This window comes from Ammospiza caudacuta, chromosome 2 (assembly GCF_027887145.1).
Source record: "Ammospiza caudacuta isolate bAmmCau1 chromosome 2, bAmmCau1.pri, whole genome shotgun sequence".
Taxonomy (NCBI): Eukaryota; Metazoa; Chordata; class Aves; order Passeriformes; family Passerellidae; genus Ammospiza; species Ammospiza caudacuta.
In genome coordinates this window covers 51,764,968-51,791,054 of record NC_080594.1, presented here as the reverse complement: position 1 = coordinate 51,791,054, position 26,087 = coordinate 51,764,968, and the positions used below count along the sequence as shown (strand labels likewise).

Below are 26,087 nucleotides of genomic sequence, written 5' to 3'. Positions count from 1 at the left end.
TCATTACTTCTCCGTATATATTACTGCAGTGCCTGTATTGTTGTAACATATGTACTGTTGGATTATCACTCATACAGAGGGCAGCCATTCAAAACTATACTGATTTTTCAAATAAGGTGAAGTTTCAGACATTAGTACTAACAAAATAAAATATCTGGTTGATACACTTCAGTCCGTGATTTTTTTCAAATGGCTTAATATTTTTTCTGTTTCTTTCTGTCCTAGTGACAACATGAATGCCAGGTCGTGTGGGTGTTACCTGATTTTTTCCCTTTATGTGTAATGATTTTAAGTCTGCTGCTTCTGTAAGGTCTTGTCATTATACTATATGCTTGAGATATTTTCCATGTTCTGTGTCAGAAGATGTGCTTCTCAGTGTGTGACTCAGTGATAACACACTGAGTTTTAATTTCACTTGTCAATGCATTTGTTTTTTCATCATAAATGCTGAATACTTTGTGGGATCTTATTCAGCCACCCACTCTTCCTTCTACAGGCCTTTTCTCAGAAACAATAAAATTAGTCAAGATTCCTCTTATTTGTCTTGAAATACATTTCATGTCACATTTCATGTGACAATGAAGTCATGCAAAGATTCATTATCAGTTTAGAGCTAATTTAATATCTATTCTCTTTATTTTCTAAGCTAATATGCATCCTTGAAAAACATACCAGGTGGAAAACTCTTAAGGGGCTGAAAGAATGACACTGTGCTTGTAGTGCTGAGTGTTTTGATCAAGGATTTCCGATGCAAGTTTCTATAGTATCAAATTAATGCATTGCTTACACATTTTGGAATCCAAATGTGATTCCCTTAGAACTCCTAAGGAAATGACTCCATAACTGTAAGTGATTAGATACAATATAGAGTGTGTGTGTGTGATTGGAAGGGGAAGCAGTGTCCTTGATTGCTCAGTTTTATTTTTTTTTTTGAGCTCCATTCCCAAGCATCTAAAAATATGCTGTGCTGATCCCTTTTATTCTGAGGCTATATCCTACCTCTTACTTCAGTTCCCACTTCCTTTTGGCTTACCTTGTTTTCATTCTGACCCCAAAAGATACACTATGTAAAATTGCTTCAACCACAGATACCTAAAACCAGGGACCCAGTAGGTAGCTATGTCCTATTGTTCCAAAGGAGGAATGTTTGTACCTTCCATTAACTTCATTTAACAATGTCAATTCTTGGCACCTTTGGAACGAAGGAAATGTGTATTGATGCTAAGACAAAAACCTCACTACAAACTTTTATCCTGTGTAATGCTTGTAAGTTATTATAAGTGCTGTAAGACTTGAAGAGTCCACAAGCAGAAAGACTAATATATACTCCATATTAATCCCTCAATCAGGCTATTAAGTAGACTGTGTTTCTGCTTTCTGTTCAGAAAAACACCAACATTTTGATGGTAATTTTTTTTCCAAATAATTGTATATTACTACCTCCCTATTGAGCTGTTGCTCTGAAAGGCTTTGGAAGGATGAGTTTCAATGGGAAAAGGAATATAAAGATAAACTTGCTAAACTTTTGCCAGAGTGTTCACAGAGATGTCACACAATTTTACATGTACTACAGAGTGTACAGAAAGATGAAATCATCATAGACAGATAGATCTTGAACAGTAAGTTACATTATCTAGAGTGAAAGGAAATGGGGAATGAGGTCATACCGAATAGTAAAAAATAAAGTCAATATAATCACAAAAATGGTCAGCAGAAGATACTGTAAATTTTTAAGCATACTTTTCTCAATTTCCTCTCAGAAATGTACTTTTTGCATGTAATGTGTTTGGCCTGCCTTCAGATCAGCAGTACAGAGGGGTGGGGGAAATCAAAATTGAAAGAGTTTCATCAGGGTTGAAGAAACATTCTTTTGCAGGCATGTTACAGGACAGAGGACCACATCTTGCTAGTCCTGAGGGATAGCTGCAGGTGGAGCTTGGTGCCAGGTACTTCTGCACTCAGTGGGCTGGGTTGTATCTCACTGTGATATTGGGCAGGGCTGGAGACTGACTGTGACATCGGTGGCTGAGGGCTGTGAGGCTACATATGGTGTATCCAACAGCTGCATACAAAGGGAAACAAAAGCTCTAAGCTCCCTTAAAAAACTTGTACACGCCATTTTCATGTCTTGTAACCTTTTGCTTTTATTTATTCTGTTAATGGTCTGAAAGTCTGAGATCAAGCAATTTCTACTTTCAGTGGCAAGATTGTTAGGGTAATTCTACTGTTACTGCGTGGGCTGGGATGGAATTTCTATACTTCTCCTCAAGTTTCTTCCTCTTTAGTGTAACAGTTTCTGTGCCATCACCATATCTCTGTGGTTTACAGCCTTTCCCACTATTGCAGTCCCATCTCCTGATAGTACTGTCATCTCTGGCTCCTCTGTCACTTCTACTCAAGAAATGATGAAGTAACTACTACATTTACTGATTGCCAGAGATGATTTTGTTGCCTAATTTTGTGGGCATCTTACATGCCAGTCTCCAGAAGTCTTGAATTTCATACCCTGCTGCTTTCTGAAAACCAGATCTACCTAATTTTTGTTGGGCATTTATGATTAGGATGCCCAGTGGTGCCCTTCTCCACCGCTACTTCAGTGGTGGAAATTCTGGCTGTGTTTCTTTCCTGAATAAGCATTTTGACATAGGATAGCTTGGTTATTGACAAGATCCTGCAGGGATACAGAAGCCCATGTTATGATTGTTTTCTTCTCTATGTGGCTACTTCTTGTGCTCTGTGACTATTCTCCCAGCTCCTCCACCAAAGTCCATGGACCCATATGGAGGAATATCCAGCATTACTTTATGATCCACTACTTTAAAGATCCATTGCTTTAGTCAGCCTTGGAGACATTGCAATAGAGACAATGAGGTAAGTTTGTTATCAGCTTTTATATTTACTGAGGTCTGGGCTTGCCATAACCTCCTTTTAGTTATAAGACACAGGAGTTGTGTTTTGTCCTTCAATAATGGCTTTGATTCTGGCTGGCTGAATGAAATTCTGTTGAATAAGAAAGTCAGGCTTGGTTAAGGGAGATGATTCAACAGCAACATGGGTCTGTGAATGACTCCAGTCTTTCTTGTCTGGAAAGGGGTGTATAGCTTTTGTTCTTGAGCTTTTTCTAAAAGTAAAGAAAATAATTTTAAAAATAATTTTTTAAAAATTAAGAAAAGATAAATGTTTGGAGGTAAGTAGGCATTAAAATAGTCTACATTTGAATAAATTGTGATTTATGTTGGTAATCTGTTCTGACAGTTCTGTTTATAGTGCTTAGGGGTGTGTTGCTAACTGCAATGGGTTAAATTAAATTTTGGGGTTGGAATAGTAAAATATGACTTCTTTCTTAGTTGTTTCCATCAGCTTCCAGTACTATGAGGAGAAGAAAAATATTTTAAATTATCTCCATTTTTCTTAGAAAAATATACTGACAAAAGGTCGGTTCGTCTGCCTGATGTTAGTTGTCAAATCACCAAATCAGTTGATTTTTATGGGAGTATTTTTCAAATCTTTCCTGTTTCTGCAACATTAACTCCTGTTATATCCTTTGATTCTGGTGCTAGTGTTATTTTTCTTTCCCTGTGGTTAGTTAATGACTGCTTCAAATTCTATAGCAATCACGTTACTATTGTTTCTATGTCATTGTGCCCAAGCCCAGTGCTGTCTGTCAACACACTTCATGTTTTCTTTTTTTAATTAGTAGCTGGAAACACAAAGTAGAAAAGCACAAAGTGATATTTTGGTATGCTCTGGGAAATGGTCTGTGTGATAGCTTTGAGAAACTACTCTATAAAGCTGTTAAAAACAATTTTAAAGGATTATATATTTAAAACATTAACATTTAAAAAGCTGAAGTGAATTATGACCTGGACGTTTTTCTTCTGTAATTGCATCAACTAGAAAGAGAGATTGAAAAGAAGATAAATTTATAGTTATGGTACTTAAGCCAAATGGCAAGGACTCACTCTATTTTCTGTTCCATGACAGACTTTTTTTTAAATTATAGAATTGTATTTCAATTTTCTTGTTCTTCTATTTCTTTCAAAAAGAGAGGAAGATGCCAGGTCTCTTTCAGCTGCTTCAATAAGAATGATCAATTTCCTAACACATATAACTCAAGTCTAGATATATAAGGACAGTGCAAAATGAGAAAAGAATAAAAGGAAGCAATACCCCTTCTGGATGAAGTTAAAAGTCTCTATTAAGTAAAAAACCAAAGCACTAGCAAGAAGAGAGAAGAAATATATGGAAAATGTCAGCAAAGAAGAAGTAGTCACTTGTGAAGGAGAGAAAAGTGAAATGGACCTTCAGATCAGCAGCCTTCTGGCTTGCAAATTCACACCAAACAAAATGAGACCTTGGAAATGATTAAAAATAGAACCCAACAGAATGAAACTATAGACAAAACACTCTTAAAAAGAGTGCCAACTGAAAATGAAACAGTGTACTATACTATACGCTGTCACGTTTCCCAGCACAATAGAAGTGAAAGATGCCAAAAAGAAAAAAAAAATAGAAAGGTGCAGGTGAGGATTAACTTATGGGGAAATACTTAAATGTCCTGATGGTTTCAGTGAGGAAACATCATTAAGTCTCTGTTCTCTGAAATAAAAGGAAGTTGTAAACACAATGGCAAAGAAATGTGACCAAAGTGACTGTGGCATCTGACCATGTGCTACACACTGTTCAGAGGCAGACAAGCCTTCTACTGTACTACCCAGAGCACAATAAAGAAAACAACTGCTGGCAAATACGGGAAGCAGAGATTCAATTTTTAAAAGGAATATTAGCTCCTCATCCACAATTCTTCAAGCTTCTTCTTGTGGGTTAATTTTGATCTTGGAAACAGTAAACCACAGAGTAATTTCAATTTCCGTATGTGAGCCAGGAAAACACAAGCATTCTGCACTCAGGCAGGCAATTCAAATGAATCAGGGGAAAGCAAATATAAAAGCAGATTAGCCAACTTTTCACTGAATTAAGTGAAAATCACTATAACAACCCCACTAGCGACTGTCTTTTTTGCCTAAAGGGTTGGGCATTCTTTGAATACTGACAAGGCCTGAAACAGAGTGCTATATGGAAGGGGAGAAAAAAAGCAGCAGTTCCTCATTCAGCTTATAGGTTTAAAGACAGCATTTAGGCAACCACCACATAAATATATTTGAGAATACCTTATGTGTTATGATAAGCTCCTATGATAACAAGAAGCTTCATCAAAGGTTTATGTAAGGAAGTAAAAGTTGTGTTTGATTTAGATTTTAGAAATCAGTATCAGTTACTCACTACTTCTGGTTTGAATTGTTGTTTACTTCACTGTGAAAAATAATAGGTGGGCATGGAATGGATACTTGCCAAAAATCTTGATTTCCTGGCAAGACAGCATAATAAACTGACAGAAGAATGTTTTCAGCACCCTAAAGAAAGACCAGAGAACCAGTGTCAGAGCTTTTAAACCAAAGCATTTTCTCAAAAAATGTTTCAGTGTTTCTGCCTCCTGGGAAGTATGTTTCTAGTTAACACTGAAGCAACTGCATTCAGCATCTTCAACAAGACTTGGTTGCTGAAATGGGCAGCCTAAAGGTTGTCCAACTTAACTGCTATTCCACCTTTTCTTAGGAAAACATCCTAAGGAAAAAAAAAAAAAGAGATTATACCTCCACAAGACAAAAGCACCCAGAAGGTAGAGCCTCCTTGTGGAAACCAGGCCATGGGGCGCTTTCCAGCAGGGTGTTTTAGCTCAGAAATAACACCAACCAAACTTGACTACTGTTTCCAGATCTAGGTTGGCTTTATTTGGTCAACTCAACTCATCCATCTCCTTAGTATTTCCACTTCAAAGGTTAACAACACTACCAGGAGGAGTTGAGGTTTGTCTGCATCCTTTGGTGCAGTTATGGTTGGGTGCCCACTTTGGTCCATGTGGCTTGTGATTTCTGTTGGCTCACTCCAGGCTTTCAGAGGTGTGCAGACAGTAGAAAACATCAATTACAAGGACTTAGATTAAATCTAGGCCTCAATGCCCTTGCAAGTAAATTCCTTAGAAAATACTAGATATTAACCATTCAGCAATGTCTTGGCTAGAAAAGAAAATAGAAATATCTGAGACATGCTTAAAAGGAAGCCTGAGGGAGAGCTCAGTTGTCCAAACATTGGCATCTGGTCATTGTACACACCCCAGGGGATCCCTTTTGGATTCTGGCCATTGCTCCTGTGAGGCCTGGGCTCACTGGAGCCATTCATCTCAGGACGGACAGCTCACATGCCACAGCTTACTACAGGTAGGATTAGACACCTGTGTTTGGCCCTGTGTGGGGGCCAAAGTGGTAGGGTTGCTTAAGGAACACAAAGGAGAAGCTGATAATTCATCTCTTCAGCAGGGCTGAATATTTCATGATGGTTCTTCAAGGAGCACTTTGTCCTGGTCAGAGGGAGCTGGCAAAGGCTTTTCGTGCCCTCAGTGCATGTGTTCACTGTGGAGAAGTAGACTGGTTCAGAAATGAGTATGTTTCTCATTTTCAAAATGTTGTGAAAGGTCATCTGTTGCTTTTTTGAAATAGCTTCATGATCCTTACCCTGGATGAGAGACAGAAATAAAAACAGGTACATTTCTTATGAAGCACAAATGAAAGCATTCACTTTCAGATCCTCCTATTGTTTTTAAATAGACTGGATTTTTGCAAGCACCTTGCGGTTTTTTTTTTTGTTGTTGTTGTTGTGCAGCCATCTTTTGAAAAAGTAGGCAGTTTTGGTGGTGGAAAGACTCTTCCAGTTTCATTTTTAGGGTTCATCTCCTGGAACAACCGTATGTTTTGTTTTGGTTTATCTTGCAATTTTCTTTTCTGCAGAAAGCCCTTATTTCTTTCCTTGACCAGATCTAGATTTCATTTCCTATATTTGCAACTCTCACAATACAAAGTTATCTGTATAAATGTGTGAGATAGCAGAAAACCCACAATAAAACCAACTTTCAACATTTAATATTTTTGTACATAATGCTTAAAATAACTTACGATGGTCTGTGAGTCAACGTGTGAGTCAATCACAACTTCATAAAACCAGGAAGCAGAAAAGGACATTGACTTATGTTCTGAGCAAATTCCTCAGAAATTTCTGCTATAAGTTTGGCAATCATACATTGGCAATGGCATAGGGGAAAAAAATTCAAAAAGATGTATTCAGAATCTCAGAATTGTCATGACCCATCAGTGTGAAAATGCCATGAAAAAAGCATGGTGTTTTTTGCATGCTTGACCAAACTGATTTAAAACTGAGATAGATGTAGGGAATGTTTATGGAGGCATTTCTGTCCTGTGAGAAGAGTCAATTATAGTAAAAATATAAAGTTGATTCTGTGTCTGACATAAGCATTTATCAAGGAATAAATACCTGTAAATAGCAATTAAGCTTGAAAGAAAAAGTCAGCATGAAACCAGGAAAATGTAATCTCAGCAGGAATTAACTTTGGCTGGCAACTGGTAGAAATTCTCTAAAGTAGGGGAATAGGGTTCTGTGACAGCAAACAATCCAAGCAATTAGCATTGTTTTTAAAGAAATGAGAGTTGTATGAGCAACACGAATTCCTACATGGCTCCTACCTCTACAAAGTTTCTTCTCCCTTTGGAATCCATAGGTCTGTTTGAATTAAAACTGATACAAAGCAATAGGCTTTAAAGGTAATGATATTCCTAAACTTTTCATGAAAATAAGGGCTTGGTGGAGAGAACCCAAATGAGAAACAATAGAGGGAAAGTCTTTAGTGTGAATTCATGGTCATTTTGTCAGCAGCATGTCCCTGAGCTCACTAGGGTATTTAAATGCCATGGGAAAGGCATGGAGCAGAGCCCAGACTTTCTCAGACACAGGAGCCTCACACTACACTGGAAAACAGGTTTCCTGTGCTCTGTAGTGGTGTTCCTCTGTAGTAGTAGTAGTTCCTCTGCTCACATGTGGTGCATTTCTAACACTGCAGCCTGTTACACAGTGGAAGGGTTTGAACAATGTGTTTGTCTGCAGAGGGTCTGATGACTTCACCAAGAGAAAACATTTTCTGTCCCAGTCACTCATACTGTGTGAAATTAGACACATAATTCCATTTTTATATGAACTTATTACATTTACCCTTCACAAAGCAGTCAAACACAAAGCTGACACCTTCAGCTGGATCATATTTTTAAAGTGTTTTAATTAGATATGTTACTAACAGCAGCTTTTTTATTTTTTTGAGTCATACTAATGATGAACAGCTGTAGATCTGTCCCATCTGAATGCAATGATAATTTCAAACAGTCTGAAATTTGTAAAAAGTTAATACTGTTCTGAAAAATTCCAGGTAGAGGGGAGATTACATTTTGGGTGTTTTTCTGTTTCACAGTTATGAAATATTTCTGTGGCAACTTCAACAATAGCTTTCAGGGAACAGAAAATACAAAGTGTTTATTTTTAGGTGTTCATTTGGTATGTCCTATCGCTGTGTCTATTTCCTCTCTAAATAAGCCTCATCCATCTCTCAAAAAAGATGGGGATCTTAACTTCATTGCTGGCTGAGTCCAGTGTAAAGCGGATGACTGGCTATTTCCCAAGGTTCTGAAATCACAGGCACACTTTGTGTTTTGCCATGACGACATCCTATGCATACAGGCATGGGTGAGTGCAAGGAAACGATCCCTCCCATTTCCAACCTGTTCCAAACAGACACCCAAGCAGGCAGCTAACTTTTTTTCCACGGCTTGGTGACAGATGTTTTCGGGCAGCTCACTTTTTTTTTCCATGGCTTGGTGACAGATGTTACCATAGGCATTTTCTGATATTCAGTGAACAGCCACCACCAAAGAGGCAGGAGCGACACACTTTTAACATTACAAATTTACTGCTTTGGTCAAGCCTGAAAACCCCTTGAAAGCAGAAGGTGGCTGGTGTAGTAACGTGCTCATGTGTTTATGGCAATCTCCTCCTCTTCTGTGTCCTTCTGTGCTGTTTCCTCAGCTGTTTCTTGGCTGTGAAATCTCGTAAGCAGAAACCTTTTTCCTTTCCTCCTTCCTTAGGAGTCCTTCTCCCAGTGGACTCCTAACTGCCGACTTGGGCTTGAGAGAATAGAGATGTTGAATAGCAGCGGTAGCGACAGGAGCATCAGCAGCAGTAATGAAAGAAAGTTTAGCGCTTTGCCTGTGTCAGACTGCGGGTACTTACGTGATCTCTGTTACACAAATCGTGAGCAACTTTGTAGATTATCAACGGTATTTAGACAACTACATCCCTCATTCTGATGGGAGTTAGGCACTTCAATGCCTTTAAGGATTTGTGCCTCTGGGTCTTTTCCCAGATAACAGAAGTCTATGGCAGAGTTGGTGGGAGATAAACTTGAATTGCCCACATCTAAGGGCTGGGGGAAGGGCAGGCGCTACCACGGGCAGAAGGAGCGCGACTTTTCTTGCCTGCGGCATTCCTGGCCTTTACAGAAAGCCTGGAAGGAGCACGGAGGGCTGGCACGCTGACTGCGTTATAATTGACTATCTCACCTTAGACGGGAGCTAAGGACCGCGGACTAGAGTTGGACACGGTGCTGCAAACCGTGTGTAACAAACCCCAAACCTGTGTCCTTGTGAAGGGGGCAAGGGAGTGTGAGAATGAATAGAGCTGCAGGGTTGCAATACCACCAGTGACATTCAGCACCTTTCACAACCAGCTGTACTCAGCCGTGAGCACCTTGCAAGCTACTGGAAACCAGGATGATCTGTTTTACCTTGGGATTTTTGTTCTGTTGTGCTCTCACAACGAAGGAGACACAGAAAATGGGTACCATTTAGGTTTGGTGGGGGTTTTTGGTTTGGTTGGGATCTTTTTTGTTGTGTTCTTTTGGGTTTTCTTCGTTTGTTTGGGCTTTTTTTTTTTTTTTTTTTTTTTATTTGCCTTTTGTTTCTTTATTTCGTTTTGCCTTTTGGGGTTTTTTTTTGGTGTTCTTTTTTTTTTGTTTGTTTGTTTTTTAGTTTGTTTCGATTTTTAAAGGACTTTGCTCTTTGTACATAGGAAATCCCATTCTATTTTTATACAGAAAAATTTCGAATTCTTGAAGATTCCTCATACCCTCTTTCCCCAAAATTCCTTTAACTCAGCCCATCTACATGTGTGAAGAGGAACATTATGTTTTCTTTTTAATTGCAAGCAGGTACATTTAAAGAAAATTATTTGCATTTTCTCATAATGAGCCACTGCCAGTCAGTAGTCGGCCAAAGTGATTCCATCCTGCAGGCAGCCAGATGCCAGAAAACACTCAAAGCTGACACAGGGTCAGAGACACTGACCCTGCTGCTCTTACTGGACATAGACTTCCCTTGGAAATTGGTTTTGTATCCCATTAAGAAAGGCAGGAACTCGCCTTTAATAAGAGCTAATAAGAAAGTTTATAAGAACTATTTTAAGAATAAGAATTGTTCTTTCAAACCCTCTCTTAAGGAGAGATTAACTCTTTAAGAATTGTTTAACAAGGGATAGCATCAGCAACATTGAATCTATACGTATATCCAAAAGAATCTATGTACCCCTACTTTTGGACTGACATGAACCCTCTAGAATAGGAAAAAGATGCCTTTATTAGTTACTTAAGGGAAAGCAAGCCACGATATTTTTAAAGCCTGTAACAGGAAAGCATTGGGACAGGAAAGTGTCCCAAACTGCTTTTGGAAACACCGTGGCTCTTCCTCAGATGTTACTTATCTTTTCCTGCTGAGAAGCTGCTGGAACCTGCAGCTGGCGTGAGCGCCGTGTCCCCTGTGCCCAGGTGGGTGCGGAGCGGGAGCCCGCCCGTCCCGCCCGTCCGGGGTATCCAGCCCCGCCGGAGCCCCGCGGCTGGCAGCGCCCGGACCCCCGGGAGGAGCCCGTGCCGGGAGCGCCGGCACCGCCCGGGGCACACCGGGAGCGCCGGTACCGCCGAGCGGCCGCGGCACTAACGGGGAAAGCATTGGGTTCCTGCCCGGTGACCGAGCCTCTGTAATCTACATTAGACCGAGGGGTTAAGTGAGGGGGAGGAGGAGGAGGAGGAGGAGGAAGACTCTCCTAATCCCTGGTGTCTTTGTTCCGGCTTGCACACATCGGAAGCGGGGCCGAAGCGTGTGATCGCTTTGCATGGAAGAGGAAAGACATTTGCAGGCACTTCTGCGCATCCTGAGCGGGGCTGGAGGGACGGCGAAGGACATCTCGGTACCCTGCTCCGCCGCCGCATCCCTCCCAGCTTTTCTCTCCACAACCCTCCCGCCCCCACCCACCCCCCCAAGATCAAAAGATCCTTGCTGTTGCAAAAGGATTATTTTCTCAGGCGCCCTTCCCCACCACGGCTTTGTGAAAAGGACAATAGACTCCTGTGTCAGTGTTGTTGGCACCAGCCTTGCATAATACAGGAAGCAGCATTTCCTTTCGGGGGTGGAAAATTAACTTGGACCGCGCGTTTCTCTTTTTATTGCTGACCGTACACACCCCGGGAAATTCGGCTCGCAGGCTCTCGGGAAGGGAAGCGGCAGCAGCCTCTTCTCCGCATCCCCCCCGGCGCCGGGGGAGACCCGAGCGCGGCCCGCCCCGCCCCGGAGCCCCCGCTCCGCCCGCTGAGCCCGGAGCGCCCGGGCGGTGCCGCTGCCCCGAGCAGGGCCCGAGCAGCGCCCGAACTCCCGCTGCCCCTAGGGATGCCTTGGGCTGGAGGTGGTACAGCTTCTCTTGCTCTGCGAGTGAGAACGCAGCCTGCTTATCTCCTTAAGGGGAAGAAAACCCACCCACCAAGTAACCAACCGACCAACCAACCAACTAACTAACCAACCAACCAACCAACCAACCAACCAACCAACCAACCAACCAGCTAACCAACCAAAAGAAAAACCACCAAGGAAAAAAGGTTGTGAGAGCAGTTAGAGTTGAAAAACTCCAGTTGTGAGAGTTAAAAAACCCAGATTGAGGTCTGCCCTTTGAAAGCTCACAGGACCTGTAAAGTCCAATTCCACAAAACAGGTTTTAACCAGTTTCTTCTAAGGATGTTGGCCTTTGCACAATGGCTGTCCCTGGAAAGCCACACACTTGTTAATAGAGTGTTTGAATGTCTTTCTATTCCAGTTCTCCCCAGGAGAGATTATAGGGTTAAAAAATATATGGCCTTGTATAGACATAGATCTTTGGGGCAAATCTGACTTCAAAAACACTGTGTGTGTGTAAAATAAATTACACTTTACAAAATTGTTCCTCAAATGATGTTATGGTCTTCACTGCCTTGTGGTGTTCAGGCAAAGGTGACCGCAATCCATTTCTGTCTTCTCCATCTTCCCTCTGGCCACTGATGAGGCTGAGGAAAAGTCAGTGCAAAGTCTGATAATCTCAAGAGTACTCCCACCACCAGAATCTTCTGGTCTGCTCTATTTGTCTTCCTCCTTTTTTACCAATAACAACCTAAAGCTCAGCTTCAGGGGATGACTTGCTATCTGTGCAAGGTAAAGACACACACGAACCATACCAGCAGGTCCTTGTGCTTGTGAGGTTGGATTGTGCACAGATCATTCTCCCTCCTAGACCTGTAATGGATTCTGTGTGCTGAACCTTGTGACAAGAGAGCATTTCCAGGGGACATTTCTAAGCACCAGTTGGGCAGCTGTGAGGCTTGTTGAGTAAGTGGGCAACCCTTTACTGCATCCCCCATTTGTGCTGATGTGCCAGTAAAGGTTTTACCACACTAAAGGAAGCAAAGATACTCATTTCATAGAATGGAAATGACACAATTGCATCACTGAGGTAATGATTGACCACATCACCATGAGTATCTCGTGGAACTAGAAGTGAAACAACCTTTTAACTATTCCTGACAGATAGTTTAGTTTTTTAAACTTTTATGCTTTACCTTTTTTGCTTATTTTCAATGAAGTATTCTGTGGAAAAGATCTATCTTAAAACTGTTGTCTTGAAAATCTCATTTATTACTAGAGAATGAAAGAAAAGACAATTTTAGTGCATTTTGGAGGAAGCTTTTACTCCCACTGGACCAGTGGAGCTCTCCTTAGTCTTCCTCTCTACAATGTCATCCTCGCTACTTGCAGATGGAGCTACAGATATCTCTGACATGGTTTTTGACAAATATTACAGCTAGAGACAGCTGTGTGAAGTTCCAGGCAAACATTGTTTTGGGTCTTCTTTCTTTCCACCTGTCCAGCAGATTGCATTGCTACTGATTTAGCCCAGTTTAGCCCTGGACCCAGAGCTCCAAACTTGTATCCTGAGCCCTGTCTCCTGAAACTCCTTTCCTTGTGGTTGTGTGAGTGAACCAGCACATGGAGCACGGAGTACACTCGTCCTGCTATTTGGGGCACATGTGGTGTAACCATATGCATGGTGTTGCAGGACCCTGACAGCGCTGTACATAGCCCACATTTCCCAGTACAGCTCCCAAGACACTCCTGTGAACACCATTTCTGTGGCCAGATAACTGTTTGCTTTTGCTCACATTTTGTGTCTGCTTGGTTCCAAAACAATCAGGGCATAAGCATTTGTGCACATCCCTGAGTCACCAGCTCCTCTGGAGCAGCAGCTGTGTGGGCTCCCAGCACAGAGGCCTGGTTTGTGTTATGGAGAGGGAAACACTAAACCCGTGGGGCTTAGAGGTTGGGGTGGTAAGAGGAAAAGAGCTCTCCGTTGTAAGTTTGGTTTTCTTTTCATATTCTTTTCAATATTTTCTTGGGTAGTTTTCCCTTTTTGACGTGTTTTGGTTTGGTTCTGTGGTTCTTTTGCTGACCTTCTGGTTGTCTTTCCCACTGACAGGCAGTGACCTTGGCCCAGTGCCACAGGGAGGATATGCTGCTGATCCTTTCATGTGGTCTTGACTCTTTCTAAATGCTTATCCTGGTACATTCATGCACTTACTGCTCCAGGAAAGGCATAATACATACCCTCTTGGATAAAGAGAAGAAGAAATGGTTGGGAACTAAATTTCAGATTCCTGGGACATTAAGCCAAGAGCATTATGTCACCACCACACTAACCCTGTTATGCTGAAAGTGGATCATTCCCATATTGATGCAGGTGTGGGTGCATGTGAGTGGGGTCCAGCATACAGTGGAAATGCTTACTAGCATCCTTCAGTTGTACTTGTGTTTTTCAGGGTCAAAAAAATCTTGTTCCACTCTTTTTTTTTCCTGTTCAGTAAAATATTGCCCAATGCACACATAAAACCACTTGTGTAGTATTTTGTAAGAAAATGTGCATTGTAGTAGATTTTGCTTTTAGTAGGGCATGGAAATCATTGGCTTTCTGCTGTATGGTCCTGACCAGAAGAGGAGATGTGGGGCAGAGCCAAAATCATGTTGGATGTGCCAAAGCTGAGTGAGAGCCAACTGATTCTCAAGTGAGCCAAGGGCAGTAAAACAGGCAGGTAAGAGCAGCTGTTAAACCAGCAAGGAGCCAGAATGTGTAATGTGAAGTTTGGGTCAGGATTGGGTCCAGAGGCAGTGATCAGTGTCAAACCATGTCTGGTAATTGCTTAAGCAAGGCCACAGTAGTGGTACAAGGCTGGGCAGAGATGTGCCTGTGTGAGCTGTGGTGCGGCATGAGCAGGGATCAGCGCTAGGGCTTCAGTTTCAAGTCAGCTCCCTTGGAACAGGAGGGGCAGGCGCTTTCCTCTGGCTTTCTCCACATCACCTACTGCCAGTGAAGGCAGTGACCTTGTACTGGACCAGCTGAGGTCCAGCCACTGCAAATCCTGGAAGAGGGGCACTCTCCAGGCCCAAGTATTCCAAACTTCCCAATAAAATACCAGGTAATTAATTTCTCATGCCAGTTAACTAACTATAATGAAAAATGAGCAGCATCAAATTATGTACTCCCAGTGCCTCTGCTTTCTTGCTATGGTGAGAGAGCTGTCTGCTTTGTCTGCCTTCAGAAATGAACCTAAGTGTGATGCAGGTGAAAACTGACTGGGTACAAAGTCAAGAGTCTTTACAACATAAGGAAAAGCTCAGTCTTGCTGAGGGAATGCACCACCAGCTGTAGTTTATGCTTCTGCACACATTTACATATGCATGTACCCAGGGAGCAGGTAAAAGTTATGGCCCAGCAAACAGAGAATATAAATAAATAAATATATATAAATACAGAGAAGAGGTCTCAGCTTCTACTTCTCACAGTCCTTGAGAAAAGTAAGAATAATGATGAGTAAATGGGATTTCCTTGATAGAGTGCTTCTTGAACTCTGTTCCTGCCAGAGGATGTCAAAATAATGGTGATGGGAAACATATCATTGAAAAGAGAGCCAGAGGAAGGTCTTGGGTAGACCAGTCCATCCTACCTCCCCTCTTGCTCCAGGTTACAGTCTCCCCAGTAGCTAGATCCATACTCTTCTAGTCCTCAGAGTTCACTGTGTCTCTCATTGTATGGATGTGTTTCCTGTAAGCTGTACCAGTAAAATGACCCAGGTCATATGTGATTCTCCATAGAAAGCAAACAAGTTGCATCCTGGACTGTTTCACCAAACTGTTTTAAATTGAGCCCCAGAAACAGCTCTGCCAGTGGATCTCATAAGGGACCATGGAGATGGCGTAGGGTAGACAGGGAGCATTGGAACCTTTTACACTGCTTCTGCAAAAATTTTAATGTTTTCAGCTGCTCAACTGAAATATTGCTTTGATTAAATTTTCAATCCTGGAAGCATCCAGTCAAATTAAGTTGGCAGATGCAGATTCTGCAGAAGATCTGCAGAGGGAGATCCAGTCTGCTCTGCTTTGACATTTTTCCTTCTCTCCTAACAGCAAGGGCTTGGGACCATCTCAGAGACATTATAGTCTGTTCCTGCGAGGTGCCTACCTCTGCTGTGAGTACAACACACATCATGAGGTCCCTCAGCTGTAACTTTGACCAACGCAGTCTTCTTCTGTGGGCAGGCACCTGCTGTTGCAGGTGCTGGTGATGACATTTTGTATAATGCTCTGGACACTGGAACCAGTGCTACAAGGAATTATTCTGAGTATTGGTGCAAATAAGGAATTGTTGCCATGGCTAGAAGGAGTCAGGTCATGTGGGGAGGATATCAACTTCTGGTGTGAATGAGATTTTCTAGGCTCTTTTTTTTGCCAAGTCCACAGGGACTGTCCAAACAGTTCTTCCCAGAAGACTTGCTAAAGCCTTAACCAAGGATGTTCAAAGTGTCCCGTTTCCACTGGGGAGTAGAAACCACAACTTTAGAATGTGTCCCAGTGACTTGACTAAGTCATATCCATAGGGGAGTTGCCACTCCATCTAACTCCTGAAGCCAGACATGCAAGGGGCAGAGAGCAGACAATGGGCAATGGCCTGGCTGAGTATTCAGCCATGGAAAGTCCAATATGCCCAGGATGATGTCTCTGTTCCTTTGTCATGGTAATCTGCTGCTCAATGTGGACCTAAGGTCAGAGAGCCTTGATTATCCACCTTCTCAATTAGATTTCCTATTGCTCATTTTCTATGTTGTTCCAATGAATCTTGCTGGCCAGGAATGGGCAAAGGATGTAAACAGGACTTTTGCTGCCTTACAACTTGATAATTTTAGAGTCAGATGTGTGGGTTGTTCAAAAGCTGTACTTTGACCTTCCTGAAGAGCAGAGTAAAATTCAACAGTACAAGGTACTTCTGGGCTGCAAGTGAACACTGAAAACAAATGTCTACTATGAAGGTTGTTTCTCCTCTCTCTCTTTCAGCTTCTGTAGTGCTGGAGATTGAGCAGATGATCAGTCTTGCAAAATGTTTGCCTGATATTTTTCAGAGGGCTTACTCTCAGCTGCTAAATTTGGCTGATTTCCTTCCTAGTATTTAGTAATAGTATTTTTAACAAATGCTAGAAAAATGAAAATTCCCACATTTCAGAGCTGAAGGGAACGTAACAACTGTTATGTATCCATTATTCATAGAAACATAAAATCATACAATATTCTGAATTGGAAAGGACCCACAAGAATCATCAAATCCAACTCCTGGCCCTGCACAGGACATCCCAAGAATAACACCATATGCCTGACAGCATTGTCCAAACACTTGAACTCTGGCAGGCTTGGTGTGGTGGGGAAGCTGTTTCAGTGCCCTGTCACACTCTGGGTGAATAATCTTTTCCTAATATGCAACCTAAACCTCCCCTGACACAGCTTTGTAGTGTTCCCATTATTGGCCTATTACTGGTCACCAGAAAGAAGATAAAAGATCCTGCCCCTCCTCTTCACCTCATAAGGAAGCTATAGACCTCTATGAAGTCTCCCCTTGCTCTCCCCTTCTCTAGGCTGAGCAAAGAAACCACTTGAGCTCCTCCTCCTAAGTCTTGCTCTTGGTGCCATTCACAATCTGGGTCCCATTCCTCTGGACACGCTGTAATAGTGTGATGTCCTTCTTGTCACCCAAAACTGCCCACAGCACTTGAGGTGAGGCCCACCAGTGCAGAGCAGAGTGGGACAGTCCCCTCCCTTGGCTGGCTGGTGATGCTGTGCCTGACACCCTCCCAGGATGTGTTTGACCTCCTGGCTGCCAGGGCTCGCAGGTACAAGTCACTGATATGAGTCACAGTTATATTCAGCTTGCCACCACATATTCTGTGGTGCCGCTCTCTGGCAGAACCTGACAGACCTGCAGTTTTCAGGGAACTCCTTCTTGCCCTCCTTGAAGCCTAGGACATTAGCCAGCTTCCAGCTGAGTGGGAGTCTCCAGCTTCAGGCTCGTGCTCCCCAGGGGGCTCCTGGCTCTGTCCTGTGTTGAGTCAGCCTCTCTTGTGCAAGCTGCCAGCTCCATGTGAGCCTCTCTTGGGTTTCCCCTGGTTCTAGAAACTCGCCCTATTCTCCACGATCCCCTGCTTGGCTGTGAGATGTGCTTGCACCAGAGCTGTTTGCCTCAGTGAGTAATGGTTGAATTCCAATGATTAAATTGGCCTCACGTATGCCACCCACTACTTAGGATCAAACCAAGGCCTAAGATTCTGGTATGAAGAGATCATAAAGCCTGCAGGATAGACTTTTGCCTGGGACAGATCTAAGGCTGTCTCCTTAGAGTTTCTCTACCTACAGCATCTAAACTCCCCTTCAAAGGTAGCTTGCATCCTACTGAGTGTTGCAAATTGCATGGTAGTAGTACAAACACACACACACACACTCACACACACACACAAAGTCAAGTACATTCCATGCAGCCCTTCCCTTCACATATGCATTTCCATCTGTCCAGATGTTCCAGTTTATGTGTTTAGACTGTCCAGTTCCAGGCACAAGCTTCCTCCTGTACCTTCCTTCTGCTTTATGGCAATATCTACTTCTTCTTTCTTCCCCATATCTCTCTGCTAGGGCCTTTCCATTCTACAAGCTCCACATCTCATTTCTCCCTGACCTTAACATATAAAAGAGTGAAAAGAGATTAGGAGCAGATCTTCAGGTTTGGCCTCCCTGGTCCTCAGCCACTTGAGTGGATCACGAGCTGATGACATCTGTTGGAGAAGGAAGAAGCTATGGCTTGCCAAAGAAATGTGGTCTTTGGAGGGCCATGGCTGAATGCAGCTGTGATGTAGGAGGTGTGAAGAAGATGGGGAGGAACACGGCTGCTGAGCTTGTGATTGGGTTTGCATCATCTCAGACTCAGCACGTACTCAGCTCTGGGTTGGCCAAAGGCAGGCACAAACTGTTCCCTCAGGTACTTCCATAGGGGAGCCCTTGCTCCTAGGGGGTCTAAGCTGTCAGGATGCTCAGTGTCCTAGTACTTGTTGGCCTGTCCTCCCTGGCTGACTGTTTTCCCAGCTGCTATCCTCTCCAATGGAGGAGGTGACTTGGTGTGAGTCATCCTCTTCGGGAAAGAAACCTCTGGGTTCTCCCCCCCGTGGTGTGAGCAGCTGAGGGGGAAGGTATCCATAGCTGTTTTATTTTCAAGGTCTCAGCTGGGGGCAGGAAGATTGGAAAATGCAGACTTAAATTTGTAGCTTAGGGTGTAATTTATGAATAGGAGTTGAACAGACGCGTGCAGGAAATATTCTCACAGACTTTAAACTTTAAAGTTAAACAGTTCTCAAGTTAAAAACAACATCAACTTCTTATGGTTTTTTTCTTACACAGGATGGTCTGGTGGGACACGGGAGGTCTGAGTTCTATTTGTGTCTCCTGTCACCAGCTTCCTATGACCTTGGACTAGCTGCCTAACCTTTCTATGCGCCTCCGTTTCCTTCTCTCTAAGAGGGGGATGATCACATTTACCTGCCCCATGCAGACACTCTTGTGACTTGTTTCATAGTATAAAAATATAGCAAGGGCCACAGTGGGTCAAACTGAAGACCTGACTCTCGCAACAGCCTTTCTCTGGCTACACAGGGAAAAAGTAGAAACATAGGTCTTGAGTTTTGCTGTCATGGGCTCTCTGCTGGTCTTTCACAAAATAAAACATGTATGGGAAACGTGAGGTATGCGCATAGGGGGGGAGAAATATATTTCTAGCGCTGCCCTGAATGTTACAGAGTCAGTGAGGGCCAGCAGGGGAGCTGGCAGGGCAGACTCCCTAAGCATCCTTAGCCAGTGCTGCCCCTTCCTGGCTTCCCCGCTCTGAGCGCTCTCAGTGCTGATGGTTGGGACCCGTGATGGGGTCAGGCCCCGCACAGAGCGGTCTGTCCCGCGGCTCCCTCTCCCAAGGAGGGCGGGCAGCGGAGCCCCGAGCCCCTGGGGCACGGGCAGCGCTTTGGGCGCTCCGAGCATCACTCCGGGCAGCCGGGCACGGCTGTAAATGGCCCCGCCCGACCCGGCACCCGGCTCGGCAGCCCCTGGCGGGACGCGGCGCTGTCAAGGTTTTCCTGCGGAGCAGGCGAGGGTCTCTGCAGGACCGGGACCCCACCGCTCAGCATTTGGTCCAGGAATCGCAAGTCCGCTTCACGCCCTCCCTAGGAGAGCCTGACGGCGTGCGAGGGACGAGTCCCGCTGCCGCCCCGGCAGAGCTGCGGCCGCGGCGGCTGGAAGCAGCCCGGACCCGGGCTCCAGCGGGACGGCACGGCCAGGGCCCTGGGGGCCGGGGGCGGCCGGGACCGGGAGACCCGCGGGGCAGCGACACCGTGCCCGCCGACGGACGGACGGACGGACGGGCGGACGGGCGGGGGACGCGTCCCAGGGAGGGCGTGCTCCCGGCGGAGGATGTGGGCGGGGGGGCGGAGGGGTGCGCGGCGAGGGGTGGAGAAGTTATAAATCAGCGAGGCTGGGGCTGGCGGGTATCTGATGCCCGCGGGAGGTGAAGCTGGCAGGGCGGCCCGCAGCGGATACTCCGTTTCCGCAGGTCGGGCCGGGCCGGGCTGGGGCGGGTGGGCAGGATTCGGGGGCTGCTGGATGCGGATTCCGCGCCTCCCTTTGCCGTTATCTCTTCCACCGCGGGAAGCGCCCGGGACCGAGGAGAGCCCGTCGGAGCCCAGCCGGCGCCTCCGTCGGCAGGGAAAAAGCCCTGTGCTCCCGCAGGCAGGACCATGCCCCGCCAGCTACTCTCAGGGACCGTGCTGCTGGGAGCCGCCCTCCTGCTCGCAGGTAAGGGACCGCTGGTTCGCGCTGCCCCGGTCAGACCCGTTCTGCGCCGAGCTCTCCGCGACGGGTGCCCAGTGATGCGCCTCGTCGGCTGCGCCTCCCGCGCCCCTGACCGGTCCCGCAGTACCCCGCTTGTCCGCTGGAGCCGGCGGGCACCTGCCTCCCCTTCGCCCCTTTCCTCTGGGCAGGGCCGGGGAAGTGATCCCTGCGTTCCAGGGAGCGGAGAAACGCCGCATCCCCGAGCTGTCGTTATGCTCCGGATCCCCATCGGCGTGTGCCGGGAGCAGCCCCCCGGAGGGTCCGGCGGTGCGGAGCCGTAGTGCCGCTCCTCCTGCAGCAAGGCAGAGGTGGCGTGGGGGCCAGCCTCTCCCGGGCACAGGGACCGCCGTACATCACCGGGAGGTGTCCCAGCCGGTGCATCACGGAACGAGAGCTTGTCTTGGCTGCAGGGCACGCTTCTTTCCTCCGCACTTTGTTTTCAAGCGTGCCAGCTCTGCCCGTGAAGCGGCAAAGGTATACCTTTTCTTTGCAAAAATCGAGGTTCTGCTGCCTCCCGCCCGAGCAGGTCGGCGGAGCGCCGGTGCCGCTCCGTGCGGGGCTGACTGCCGGCTCTTACTAGAGAGTGGGATGGAGCTGCTCTCCGGTGCCTGCATCCCGCAACGATGGGGATGGATCATTGCAGATTTGATGTTCTTAACCGAGTTTTATTTTGTTTGAGCCAAGAGCCAGTCCCCGTGGGCCGGAGCGCCGCGGCGGGCGGTGCGTCCCAGCCTTGTGTGGCTGCTCACCCGAGAGCAGGGGTGCGTGGTGGCCGGGCACGGGCCGGTCCCGCGTGGGCTCATGGCTCGGCAGGGCGCTGCCCTGCGGGGATGCCCGCGGCGAGGGGCGGACCGGGGCCCGCCGCCTGTCCCGCCCGGGGCAGCGCGCACGGCCGCGGGGACGGCGCTCGGCAGAAAGGGGAGCGAGAACAAACCCCGGGTGGGGAAGCGAAACGCCGAGCTCCCCGTGGGACGGGACAGCCGTGGAGGGCAGCGCTCCTGCGGTGAGCGGCGCGAGTGGCCGCGGGCTCGGTCTGTCCGCGCCCACGGGAGCGGTGCCGCTGCCTGAGGCTGCCCGGGAGGAGAGCTGGCGGGGCCGCTCCGACGAGACGTTTTCCTGCTCGGGAAGTGCTGATTCATCAGCTTTGATAGAGATACATAGGTATTCTTCTACATTTTTTTTTCCTCTTTCCTTTCCCCAGGAAAGTGCTAATTTCCCCACATTATTTGTCTCTGCCTAGGAGGTTCTTATGCCCAAGATGAAATAGGCAGAGGCATGGGACACCCACCCTGGATACAGGAAATGTGGATTCAGATCCTTGCCAGGCTTCCTTCACAGCTTGAGTCTGAACTTCGGCGTCCTGCTCCCGCATGGGCTCCTGCAGTGACCAGCTCCGCCAGGGGACTGGCTTCCTCTTTCCTGTCGGAAAGGTTTTCCATTGTGCAGATCATGGCAAGCCCACTGCCCAGGGAGAGGGTGGATTCTCTGAGCCAGGGCTGTGAGAAAGACCCTGGTTCACCTTCCTGTTCATGTGCACCCTGCACCAATCCCAGTGGGAAAAGCTTGGCTTGCTTAGGGGACAACCTGGGGCTCTGGGCGCTAGGGACAAACATCCCCATGGCCAGCTCAGGTGCTGTAGGCGTTGGAAAGCTTCTTCTCTAGTTTGGCTGGGTGCTCTTACAACCATTTTGCTGGAAGTTCATACCCTCCCCATGTAGAAGAGATTGTGCTCAAATCAGAATTTGAATGTTTTCAGACTCATTGGCTTTCTTGGGGTTTTTTTGGTCTGTTTTCTAGAGGAGCATTCTTGCTCAGCTTTGTTTGGACACCTCAAATAGGTTGATTATACTTCTTCTGGGCCACTGGCAGAACTCTCCATAGTTGTGTTTGCATAGAGAGTTTGAAAGTTATTGTTGAAGTGGTTGATGTTTTGTACCATACATCTCTCTGTGTTTTTCCTCCCATTTCACCCTCCTTCACTGCTTATTTACCTGCAGTTCTTACTCAGGCTGCCCAGCACTTTCCATTTCCAGTGCTCTTGATGAAATTCAATTCATTACTGGTGCCCTCTTGTAATTCAGTCTCGGCAGGTGCCTGCTGAGCTTCCATTTACTGGCAGGTTCTAGAGGAGATTGTCAGAAACAGTCAGTGGTTTAGAAAGAGCCTAAAAGACGTCCACAAGGAGGAGAGAGAAGGAGGTCTTTCAGCCCATATAAGTCTACTTAATAATTTAAAATTCCCGAAAACAGCATGCAGCCTACAATTTTTGAGAATACCCATTTGAAAAATGAGATTAAGGAAATTAAATTCATTTGACATGTGAGTGTTGGGCACTTAATTCTGTTGTGCCACACATATTTTGGTTAACTTGGGAAAGAAAATTACTTTTTTCTGGGTTTTGCATAGAACTCACATATATTTTCTTTATATCTTATAATTATTTATTCCCCAAATTGTATTGCATATGCTTGCTAATGACTGCACACATAATGGTCAACAGGAATATGTGGTTGCTGTATTAAGTTCAATCTCCCAGTCCTCAACTTTATTACTATAATTATAATTATTACTACAGTATTACTATAATTTTAGTCACTAGCATTTGGGATTGTGAAGGACTGTGTTTAAACCCTGAAAACATCAGACTCTGCAGCCTGGATCAAGGCTTATGCACCGTGTTTCTAGAAACATAAATGATGGTTTAGCTGTATTTTCAGTTTTCCACACAGAAGTGGAACCTCACAATTTGCAGTTAGAAGGTGGTAGACTCTATTACAGTCTTATCTGCAAGCAGCACTATATGATCTCAGTTATTTCAGTAGCAACTAGAACATCAAAATCCCCAGTGGAATTTTCAACTTCATGCCCAGCTGGAAAAAGTGAAGGAAGAAATTCCAGGTCAAATCTAATCAGTGCAGAGGTTAATTTCTTGCAATAACTTACCTGACTTCTCTGAAAGTGCTGTTCAGATGGATGTTCATATGTTAAGGTTTCAATTTGATTTGAGTACTTGCTGAAGCAATGACACAGATGGAATGGCCCAATTTGGGATAAGGGCTGAAGTTATTAACAAAGTTGAGAAAAACTGGCTTTCGCATTTCTTCTTCATAGAAACAGGGCTCCCAAAAAATTCTGAACTGTGTTCACATAAAGGAGAAGGGTTAGGAACTGCGATGTAACAGAGATTTTTAGAAAATGTATGTTGTGTGGGGAGTTAAAGCATCAAACTTTGACACAAAGTGAAAGAAAATCACTTACAGAGCTAATTGATGTTGTACCAGACAGGTGTTTTTCCCATGTGCTCTACACAAAGCTAGATTTCCTTATCTTACAGCTGGTGTAAATCTGGAGCAACTCCTTTGGGCTGGGCTAGCATCTTCTATATTTACACTTTGTGTTGGATAAACTTGGACTTGGCCTGTGCTGTAGTAAAGATCTTCATATCCAGAAGCACCCAATATATTTAGAACCCTAAAAATTTGCTTTTGAGGAGATTTGAGAGGTTTTTTTGGTTGTGTTGGGTTTTCTTTTTGTGCATCCAAACAATAACAAACAAGCTGTCTATTTTTTGTCAGATGCTTCAAACACTGAAACCAGTAGCCTTCCACATTGTGTGGGTGTATAGGACAAAAGGAAATTGTCCAGATTTGCAGGACAGTTGATAAGTCCTTACACTTTCATGTGGTTTGGAAACTTCCAGCTCACTGTTTATCAGCTTGCTAGTTTTCATGTCTGACTGAGATTGGGAAAGGAAGAAGCTTGGCAGAAGCAGATGAGGGTTCAGGTTTGGTGTTTCAGAAGTCTGTGTCCAGAGGGGCGGTGGTGGGACTTCAGCAGCAAAACTGTTCCTTTGAATCCCCCAGAGTTAGGGTTTGGGACTTCCTGCTGCAGGTCCAGAGGGAATGGAAAGTAAGACTACTGCAAGAGTAAGTTTTGCATGAAATGCCCAATCACAGTCACCTCTGCTCTTGTAGAGAAATCTCTCCCATTGGTGTGAGACCTTCAAGAAGCAAACCGCTCCCTCCAATGACATGCTTCATCTTTAGCTCTCATCCCTGCCCCCAGTAGTCTCTTTTTTCGCCTTTACCAAGATTTGTGAGAATGTAGAGAAACATTTCTGTATGTGTTTGTGCATGAATTCTACCCGCAGACAGAACCATGCTCTTCTGTCTTTGCCCTTGCGATGCATCCTCACTGCATGTATTCCTGCAGCGGGGAAGCAACCTCTCCCAAGCATCCTCAGCTGTGAATGGTCTGACCTCTTGATGCATCATGGGGAACTGCTTATCCTAAAATCGGTCCAGTGGTTGTCAGGAAGGTGCCCACACAGTTTTCTCTTCCTGAGATGCTGAAGTTCAGTTTCGTTCTCCTGTGGTTGGAGATCACAACTGCATAAATCCTGATGCTTAAAAGAAAGAACTGTGGTGCAAGCAGGAGCTGGAAAAGTGAAAATGCAGTCATTAGTGCTCTCTCCAAGGCCAGGCATGGCATAATACCATGCCTTTGTGACCAGAAGAATGAACTCATGATGGAACTAAGCGAAGTGCTAATAGATTGAGAAACCAACAACAAGGGCAAAGAGATTTGAAACTCTACACTTCAGAGGTACTTTTGTCTGAAACATAAATCTTGAGCCATTGAGATCTATGGAGAAATTTGGACAGGGTATGTGGATGACTGTTTCTTCTGCATTAAGTTATATTTGCATTTGGGGTGTTTTTTGTGTGGCATAGTGAGTGGAAATGTGCCAGATTAAAGATGAAGAGGAAAATTATTTAGCTTGATGTGGTCCATCAGTGAATTCTAGACCACTATAGATGTTTGTGCAATAGTTAATAGATTAATTAATAATCTTTCTCAGACTTTGGTTTGTCTTGTGTTAATGCTGAAGCAAAAGGTTAATGCTGAGCTGATTTTACTCTCTCTGTTGTTTTCCCCTTAAAACGCAGTTGATTTTTCATTACCAAAATCCATATCCACAATGTTAAGTCACCCTTGTAACATATTTAGAGCATAATTCAGTGAGATGTTGTTGACACCAATTTCTCTTGGCATGAATTTTCTGGGTGGTGGGGCTGCATTTGCAGCAGTCACTGGTATGTGGCACTAAGCACTTGTGCAATACAACATCTTTTTAAGTTGTATTCCTTCTTTTGGAGTTATGGCCTTGAAACAAGGCTCTCTTTGCTGTTGGAGCAGCTGAAGGATGGGCAAAGGGCTAGAGGGCAACTGCTTCTAGGATTTCAGTGGGTTGAAGATGCTGTGGTGCCATAATTCCCACTCCATGGCTGGAAGTGGGCGAAGCAGGCAGGGCATGTGGTCCTTGAGAGCCAGGGACCTGTGAGCAGCTGTCTCTGCTCCTCAGATGTTCTCTCAGGAAGCCTGCGCTCTGGGAACAGACCCCCTGCTAAGCGTGGGGAGCGAAAAGGGATGAGTGTGAGGGCATTTCATGAGAGGAATTTCACAATTTCACATAGCTCACTTAAGCGTCCTTCCTGTGGGATTCTTCCTTGACATAGAGTGAAGGAATTCACCCCTTTTGTTCCC

At 45.1% G+C, this 26,087-nt stretch overlaps 1 protein-coding gene across 1 annotated transcript in view; it reads left to right on the top strand.

Annotated features, from left to right (window-relative positions):
• The first annotated feature begins 20,283 nt into the window (after positions 1 to 20,283).
• FLT1 (fms related receptor tyrosine kinase 1) overlaps positions 20,284 to 26,087 on the top strand; it is a 107,556-nt gene continuing 101,752 nt past the window's right edge. The window contains exon 1 of the mRNA XM_058824828.1: positions 20,284 to 20,504. Coding sequence (XP_058680811.1) covers positions 20,447 to 20,504 — 58 coding nt within the window. The 5' untranslated portion in view covers positions 20,284 to 20,446. The remainder of the gene's footprint in view (positions 20,505 to 26,087) is intronic.